At 34.9% G+C, this 9,691-nt stretch overlaps 1 protein-coding gene across 1 annotated transcript in view; it reads left to right on the forward strand.

The window, feature by feature from the left end:
- LOC107656043 (FYVE, RhoGEF and PH domain-containing protein 5-like) overlaps nucleotides 1–9,691 on the forward strand; it is a 58,305-nt gene that overhangs the window by 35,134 nt on the left and 13,480 nt on the right. The window contains exons 9-14 of the mRNA XM_016443700.1: nucleotides 1,838–1,928; nucleotides 3,222–3,272; nucleotides 3,375–3,433; nucleotides 3,715–3,786; nucleotides 3,958–4,026; nucleotides 9,479–9,562. Coding sequence (XP_016299186.1) covers nucleotides 1,838–1,928; nucleotides 3,222–3,272; nucleotides 3,375–3,433; nucleotides 3,715–3,786; nucleotides 3,958–4,026; nucleotides 9,479–9,562 — 426 coding nt within the window. The remainder of the gene's footprint in view (nucleotides 1–1,837; nucleotides 1,929–3,221; nucleotides 3,273–3,374; nucleotides 3,434–3,714; nucleotides 3,787–3,957; nucleotides 4,027–9,478; nucleotides 9,563–9,691) is intronic.

Below are 9,691 nucleotides of genomic sequence, written 5' to 3' on the forward strand. Positions count from 1 at the left end.
GCAGTGTGAATTATCAAAGACGCGATCTGAGGGAATCGCATTCACAATCACGCTGTGTGAAATGAGTTCTGACTGAAAAACACATCGGCGATGACCTACAGCCAATGAGAGACCAAGATACAGGGCAGCGGGAAGTTCGGGGAGGAGTTATATGAAACGTAGTTTGCGGACCAGTGTTGCCAAATCCGCGATTGCCGCCGGTTGTTTTTTATGTCAGCAGGTTGAAGCGACCCCAATAACGTGATATTTAGGCCCTGGAATGTGAATTGTACCAGGAGAACCCCGCCAAAAAATGCGTATTTTACCCCCCCCAACACGATTTTTAATGGGGGACCCCCTCGAATGCAATTGGGCTATTTTCAGGCTAGTTTTGAGTAGTAATTGGGCGGGTTTTGTAGCGAAAACCTGGCAACCCTGCACCAGACAGAGCTGTCGGAGATTGTTCCTATTGTGAAGTCATGCAATGTGAAACCCCCTGTCGCCGATCCATCGTGCAGTGTGAACACAGCAGCAACTGAATGCTACCCCAGATAGTCACGCAGTGTGAAAACAACGGCGATCCGACGAGTTTGAAAATTGTGCAGTGTGAACTCTTTAGTGTGTGGCATTAGTGTGTGTGTGTGTGTGTGTGTGTGTGATTTATGTTCACATTATCATCTAAATAACAGATTTGATTATGTGATGGATAAACTGCAATGTAAACGTAGAAGAAAATGAAGAGAAATAAGAAATGTGATGGATAAAACCTGTGAATTATGATGATGATGACAGTAAGGTTAGGACAAAGTTAGAGAGCTGGTGTGGAAAAAGATAATGAAACCCAGAGAGTGCCTTTCAGAGGTGTTGTGGGAATGATGTGTTGGCAGGTGTGCAAACTGGACAAACTGAACACTGGCTTGTGTTCTTTTATCTTGAAGCCATAACTCCCATCGTTCACACTCCTCACAAGGTCATTAACGGCATCCCTTTTTCCCTTTTCTTGTTGAAGATCTCAAGCATTGTCCCATGTCTCTGGATGTCCATAACTCTGAAGTTATTTGCCCTTATCTGCCCTTTACTGACCTCTCACATACCCCCTGGCTCCTCAGAGCTTGCATGAACAATGACGTGTCAAAGTCAATTAGGCCTTGATTGATTTCTTCTCACGCGTGTTTGACTGATTCACTTGTTCACATTTTCTCCCAGTGAATGATATAATTGGGATGGAATTGGCTGGAATGAAGCGTACTCAGGGTTTTGTGTAGCTGGAAAAAGGGAAGGTCAAATGAATAACCTTGAAATGGGCTTTTCTAAGTGGTGCCATTGTGATCTATGATACTATATCTTGTGGCTCTAGAGAGAGCACAGGTGGCATGTAACTCTTGATTGTGTATGATTGTGCAATCAAGTTTGTGCGTGAGTTTTAAGGGAATAACTGTTTTGTGTTTATAGAGATCTTTTTGTGTCTATACATTTATGTGCAGCATGTGCAGATGCTATAAAATAAATAATAATTGTAAATACCATAATTATGTGTTTCTGGCTAGTAAAATGGTTCACATCTTTGTTAAACTCAAGAATTTGATACAAATTTAGATTTCTCTTACTTTACCTTTGTGACATCATGTAAAAACAACAAAATGGCAGCTTCTTCAACAGTTAAAAAAGTTTCATCATGAGGAGTAACAAGACCTGTTTGACGTGAACACAGCATTAGTGTATGATTTTTGTGTGTGTGTGTGTGTGTATATTCCAAGTCCTTCTTCTGTATGTCTGTGTTTACAGTAATAATATGTTTGCATGCATTGTATATTGTTTTATGTGCCATTTCTCATATGCATGTGTGTTTGTATTCCAGACACAGAATGCAGAAGGAGTTCATGTTCCTGTGAAACACCAGCTGCTGCGGGTCATTGTGCGTGTGCTCCAGTACCGCATGATCCTCACAGGTGAACACTGCGTGATTCAAATATTTAGTCCAGATTATATTTTCCCATATTAATATCGCATTCAGTTCCTTTTTAAGGAAAGAAGACTAAATAATTTGTGCAATTTGGTTATTGTTAACTAAAACTAACATTTTGAAAAAAAAAAGTTTTTATTAATAAAACTGAAATAAAAAAAAATGAGTTACAGATTTAACCTTGTTTAAACTTCTTGTTTTGGCAACTAACTAAAATAAATAGTGCTGTTAAATGATTAATCGCATCCAAAATAAAAAAATTTGTTTACATAATATATGTGTGTGTACTGTGTATATTTATTATGTATATATAAATGCACACACATACAGTATATATTTTGAAAATATGTACATGTATTTACATACATACATTTATATTCATATAATTTATATTATATACAAATATATTTAATATATAAACATAAAATTTTTCTTAAATATATAAATGCATGTGTGTATATTTATATATACATAATAAATATGCACAGTACACACACATATATTATGTAAAAAAAAAAATTCTTTTGGATGCGATTAATCGTTTGACAGCACTAAAAATAATATAAATGTAAAAGCTGAAGTATTCAAATTACTAAAATGAAAACTGAAATAAAAATAAATGAAAGCTAAATATAAATATTTAATACATTTATTTAAAAAATAACTAAAAAATCACAAAGCACATAGAAAAATAACTAAAACTTAAAATTAAATTAAAACTGAAAATCTAAAAATAAAAGCTTATTTAAAAATATTAATAAATATTATAATAGTACAGAAATAATGCAAAAATAACAATTATTGGGTTATACATGTGTAAATGTTGGAAGTACAGGTATATGCATAAATACTGCATACAGAGATACTGCACAAAGGTGCATTTATGCAACAATAGTCTATATTTATCAAACCGCATCAAAATGCACAGGAAATGCAGTAATTAAATAATAAAACTACTTTCTCATCACTTTATTGACATAATCTTACAGTAGGGGTAAAATTGTTGATTTTGTTGCTGACTTGCAGTCCTGGAATTCACATTTTGATAAATCGTATTTGACTTCTGAGTGATTTGTCACTTAATTACATTTCACCATACAAAGGCTGCCAATGACTTTGAGGATTGGGGTAAAAATGAACTGTAAATAATGTACTGTATGTTGGATCTTGTACATAAAACATAAAACTGTTTGAGTGTGTTTAAAAGAGTATGAGATGGTGAAGTAGAAGCTATTTTGTCTCTTAATAAGTAATTTGGTTTTCATCTCATTTTTTCCAGACTACTTAAACAACCTCTCTCCGGATTCAAAAGAGTATGAAGACACACAAGGTATTGTTGTCTCAGTCTCTCTCTCACACATTGATGACCACTGACCATGTTTGAACTGTGAAAACATTAATTGTGCTTATGACTGCAACTTTTTATCAACAGCTGCGCTGGTAATCGTGTCAGAGGTCGCAGACCAGGTTAATGACAATCTAAAGCACGGGGTGAGTTGTTTCTGTGTGTGAGAGAGCGTGTTGTATTGTTGATACATGATGAAAAACGAGCGAGGGGATATGATGTCATCATAGTGTACCAGGTGTCGAGAAACAAAGAGAGTAGTGTGAAATCAGCCAGACACAGAAGCATCTCCAAACACATACTCACAGACACAGAAACCTTTTGTTTCTACCCTTATTCATTTCTGAACAGCTCTTCCTTTTTCTCATCCACAAATCAGTTCTATTTCTCATTCTCACTCTTTTATGTCTTTCTATTGCAATCGCAGGAGAACCTGCTTCGTTTGGTCCACATCGACTACAGCGTGAGAGGAAAACGAGACCTCCTTCAACCAGGAAGGGTACATTCAGCTTCATACGCTGTATTTATGGTTTCATGTTTATAGTTTATTACTGTTTTTACTGGCAGTAAAACCTGAAAGATCAGTAACAGTTATTAGACATCAAAGGTTTAAGTGAATAACACCCTTACCCATAAGTCACCTGGCCTCTTGCACCTGTGTGTTTTGCAGGTTTTTGTCAAGGAGGGCACTCTGATGAAGGTCTCTCGGAAAAGCCGGCAGCCCAGACACCTCTTCCTGGTATTTTGTCATGCTTCTCTCTACTTGCAGTGTGCTTAATTGCATTAAATGTGCACTTGAAGTATAATTCAAATCTTCAAGTATATTTAAAAAAAAAACTATCCTTGCAGATAATATAATATTAATTAAATATAAATGAAAAAGTCCACTTAAGTGCATTTAAAGCAAGTAAACTTTCATGACTTTTAAAAAGTGCACTTTGTAATAATGTCAGAATAAAAGTTTTGTTAAAGTACATTTTAAATCATTACATTTTAATAATCATTTGTCATAAGGAAATCATTATATTTTTAACTTTAATGTGTTATTTGATATTACATTTATAGTTAATATATTTTAAACATACTAAATTGCTTCTTCATCATTACAAATGTGTAATTACAAATAGACTGAAATACAAGTTTCAATAGAAATGGCATTAAAGTATATTTTAGTTTACCATAAATGCTTGTCAATACATTCGTCAGTGCACTTTGACCATATTTCATATACAGTGAACTATGAAATTACTTTTAAAGATGAACTTAAGTGGGGAAAAAGCACTCTTGCATAGTATTTCTGCATTTACATGGGTTTATTTACATTCCTTAGAACAGGTGGCTTCACAGCCGTTTGGAGCTCACCTGACTTTGTTTGTGTCTGAAAATTATTGATCAAAACAGTTGGCAGAGTGGGACCATTAAGAGCTTCTCTTTCAGTCAGACCTGTATCGCTTCTTGTGTCTGAGGACAAGTAGGTGTTGCATTCTGAAAGCTATAGCTGAATTTAGCATAAACTGTTTTATTATACAGTTGGTTTTCTCTTTAAATCCAAAAACTGTCATTGCAGGAAAAAGTCTGAATGGAATCTTGCTTGGCAAGTTAGTTAAATTTAGCTAAACTGTCAGTATGTTTAAAGCTAGTTGCCTGACACATTCCATTTAATATGAAGGTGCCTATATTGCCCTCTTAGGTACTGAGCAGTTATTGACAGGTATGTGTATTGTTGATATTTGGTCATTCAAAAAGGCAGCCAGTTTCCTAGAGAGTAAGTGAGCTGGTTTATATGTGCCATAACTGTTCAGCAGACACTGGAGGCTACATTAGCTATAGCACAAGGCTGCCCCCACCCCTCTTTATAGCGCTCTTGTTTTCGAGGGTCGTACTTCCTCTCAGGATGTCTGCTGTAGGTCACTGGATGCCAGCTTCCTGTGCTGGGACTTTACTGACAGCACACTGAAGACTAGGCCCAGAGAACAACAGATCAACAACACTGAGCCACCGCAGCTGAAAAACAACGCTAAAAACATTAGGCTGAGCGGTCAGTTCAGTTGTTTACCTGAAGTACATTTACTCCGTTACTTCCACTCGGGTGGTTTTCTGAATGCCTTAGTGACAAGATTTGAAGAAGAATGGGCTCTGTGGGCTCTGCTGAGATGTTTTAAATAATGTCAACTTGCACAAAAAATTTGAGGTCAGTATGATTGTTTTACGATTGTCAGAAATAAAACATTTTTTAAAAATGTATTCAAATAGAAAACAGTTATTTCACGTTGCAGTAATATTTCACAACATCACTGTTGATACTGTATTTTTGGTCAAATAAATGCAGCTTTGATGAGTATGAGACTTCATTTCAAATGTTACTGACCCCTAACTTTTGAAGAGTAGCCTAGTGTATACAGACCTTTGGGTGGGAAAGTAATTATTATCTTTATTACTATCCATCTCTTTTTCCTCCTTTTTCTAAAGTTCTGAGTACTAGATAAGTAACTTTTTCACATTGGCACATTTTCTCTTAGGTTCAAGGCACAAGGCAGTTTATAGCCTACACATTTGATTTGACATTGGTCAGACTCGTACTCGTACAGTTCAGTTTAAACAATGTAATATGCTGTAGTTCCTCATTATGTTACTGGAAAACTGGCACTTGACAAATGGTAAATTTGAACAGTGTATATACATACAGGAAGCTATTTTCTGATATTGCGACACTCTTGGCTCTGAAGATCCCAGATACTGGAGTCTTTCTTCATCTTCTGTTATCCTCTCCTTTCTGCTGTCTTCTCTCCCTTAATGAATCAATCTCTGACTGGTGTTTTTTTTTATTTATTTTTTTATGAGAACATGTGACTGATGTCACAGAGTCCAGCACTGACTGGTTGTGATATGTCAGAGGGTCCCCTAACGATGATTCTTCGAGATCCGGATTTAATTTATGGATTAATAAGTGAATCGCTCAAAAAATCCCGCCAACCAACTATAACTCACACACTGATGCCCAAAGGCCATTTCCTCTGTCAAAACTACCCTTCATTGCCTGTACCAATCTACCACTTCACAGTTGAAGTCAAAGCATGAAATATCTTTGAAGGACTATCTCTGATCACTGAGACATGGTTTCCATGATCATGGAAAACATGTCATGGAAGTTTAATTCCGTGATTTACACCATGTTGTTATTGTTCACTAAAACTAAAACATTTAAAATCATTTATGTTAATTGGAGGCAATCTGAAATAAATATAAATGTTAAATGAAAAACATAACTGAATATTAGGAATGTTACCTTGAACTAACTGAAATAAAATAGGTTAAGCTGAAGTACTAAATGACTAAAACTGAAATAAAAAAATAAAGCTAAATAGAAATAGCAATACATAATGAAATAAAAACAAAATAAAAAATTAGCACATAACAAAATTACAGAAATTTAAATTGAAAACTGAAAATATAAAATTAAAAGCTAATTTAAAATATTAATAAATGCTATAACAGTATACAAATAATACTACAATAAAAAAAGTAAAAAAAAAAAAAAGAAAATATGTCCCAGAAATCCCTATAAAAAATCATTATCCAATGATCATGAACCACCAGAAAAGTTGTGGTCAAGTTTTTTCACCTGAGCTGAATTGGATAAGAAATGGTCACAAATATCATGCAATACTAGTTAAGTAGAGTTGTGTTGACATGTAATCAGGGCCTTGTTTTTTGTGGCTACTGTAATGGTATCAGATCTCTATGGAGGTCTTACGTTGGACTCTTACCGTAAGTTATTTGTTGTTTTCTCTCGTATTTTTCTTCACCAAGGTCCAGTCTCAAGGGACACACACACACACTAGTTACATGAGAACTGATACATTCTCAGCTGTTTGAGGATTGTTGTGGCAGTTGTTGATGTTTTTGTTGTCTCTGTCCTGCTGCCTCCACCCAAAAAGGCTTTCTCAGGAGCGTCCAGGCTGAATTCCTGGACCCAGCCTGTGAACTGCGGATGTTTGGGGCACGCACATTGCATGTCTCATGATGTCACTACTTTTGTTTGGAGCTATATATGTTGAGCAAACATAATGGTTTGAAGTGTAGGGCTAGCCTGTCTGTGGGTGTGGGTTTGTGTTCTTAGCACAACAACTTCATTGTCAGGAATGAAGCAAAGCAGAAAATATCCCATAAACTGTTTTTATCAAGCACAACCTATTGTATTGAACGTGTGAATTGCTTTCTTGGGTACTGAACTGAACGTGCTACACTTGTGGAAGAATGTGCATTGAGCAGAGAGGAAGAAATTAGATCATGTCAAAACTATTTAAAGCAGTTGTTTTAAAGCAGGGGTCCAGGGCCCACTAGGGGGCCTCAGCAAAGTTCAAGGGGGCCTCAAATTGGCTTAAAAAATACTGAGTAAAATAATTAACATCATGTACTTCAGGTTTAGTTGCTTGTAATTGTGCAGAATTTACTATTATAAATATTATATATTATTATAAATAACTATTATATATTTTACTACTGTATAATAAAGTGTTACCGTTATTTTAATCTATGGACACTCCTAATTCTTTTTAAAAATTAAAAAAGTGATGGGGGACTTGAAATCAAAAAGGCTGATAACCACTGATTTAAAGCTTATGCTGCCTCCTTGTGGTAGACATAAACATAATAGAAAGCAAGCATCACTATTACGTTGCTCATACTTAATTTTAGGGGTTTAAATAATGTAAATATTATTATTTTGATAGCCTATTCAATAGAAATATACTACAATAATAACGAAACTAATAATTATGATTAAATAATGTAAATCTAATCTAAATGGTTTAACTTGGACAGGGATAGAGCAGAAGTGTGCAGACTTAAAAGCTTTTACTGCCTCCTTGTGGTGGAAACAAAAGAAGGCAAGCATCACTATTACTTTTGCTCACATTTAATTTTAGGTTTGAATAATTTAAATATATTATGATTAGTATTAGTAGTATTGTCTATAGGAGTAATAATTATGCAAATATTTATAATTATAATTAAATCAACAATAATAATATATAATAATTAAAATGCCCCTATTATGGATTTTTGAAAATGACCTTTCATGCAGTGTGTAACACAGACAGCTCTAAGTGAATGAAAACATCCTGCAAAGTTTTAAATCTGAAAGTGCACCGTGTATAAATTTATTGTCTCTCAAAAGAAAGAGTCGACTCTGAATCCTTGAAATGAGTCGTTTTTAAAACGACTCCCAAGCCGTTGACGTCAACATGAAACATTAGCATATTGCCAGCCCACTTGTTGGTCTTTTCGCGTTGGGCTGAATGAAAATGCAAATTCATTCTTTGCCACTAGGTGCCGCTTTTGGAGCGCTGTTTCCCCGGTAACGCTGTACACAAAGCAGCACTGGGAAAACATCCTGCCAAGTTTTAAATCTGAAAGTGCACCGTGTATAAATTTATTGTCTCTCAAAAGAAAGAGTCGACTCTGAATCCTTGAAATGAGTCGTTTTTAAAACGACTCCCAAGCCGTTGACGTCAACATGAAACATTAGCATATTGCCAGCCCACTTGTTGGTCTTTTCGCGTTGGGCTGAATGAAAATGCAAATTCATTCTTTGCCACTAGGTGCCGCTTTTGGAGCGCTGTTTCCCCGGTAACGCTGTACACAAAGCAGCACTGTGCTCACAAACGCTGCTTTATCAGGCATTACAGGCCAGATTTTTGCTCACATTTAATTTTAGGTTTAAATCATTTAAATATATTATGATTAATATTCTTCTTCTTATTAGTAGTAGTAGTGGTATTGTCTATAGTAGTAATAATGCAACTAATAACTATAATAATAAAAATAATATAATTATCCTATTAAATAATTTAAATCTGTAATCTGAATGGTTTAACTTATTAAATAATTATGTGCTCTATGCACTCATGTTATTTAAAATTGTGTATATAGTTGTGTACTGTATAAAGGTATGTGTACATATTTGGGGACAAATAAATTTGTACCCAGAAATTAGATAAATCTGACAAAACCACCTTGTAAGAATGGTATTACAATTATTACAATATTTATTGAAAAAAAAATGCAGAACATTTAAAGTGCTGGTTAGGATTAGGTTATATAATTTATATAATTTAGTATATAAAACTATTTCTAGTCTATGGAATGTCCCCATTTAGATAGTAATCATGTTTGTGCGTGTGTTGCAGATGAATGACGTGATGCTGTACACCTACCCTCAGCAGGATGGTAAATACAGGCTGAAAAACACACTGACTCTAAGTGGAATGAAGGTAAGACAGCAGTGTCTCTCAGCAGATTCATTTTGTTTTTTGATTAACCTACTACGAAAAAAACAGATTAGAATAAGTGTGATATGAATTGTATTATCAAGAACTGAGCAGTATGTGTACGTGTTTTCA

The sequence above is a fragment of the Sinocyclocheilus anshuiensis genome, unplaced genomic scaffold (genome assembly GCF_001515605.1).
Source record: "Sinocyclocheilus anshuiensis isolate Anshui unplaced genomic scaffold, SAMN03320099.WGS_v1.1 scaffold51, whole genome shotgun sequence".
Classification (NCBI taxonomy): domain Eukaryota; kingdom Metazoa; phylum Chordata; class Actinopteri; order Cypriniformes; family Cyprinidae; genus Sinocyclocheilus; species Sinocyclocheilus anshuiensis.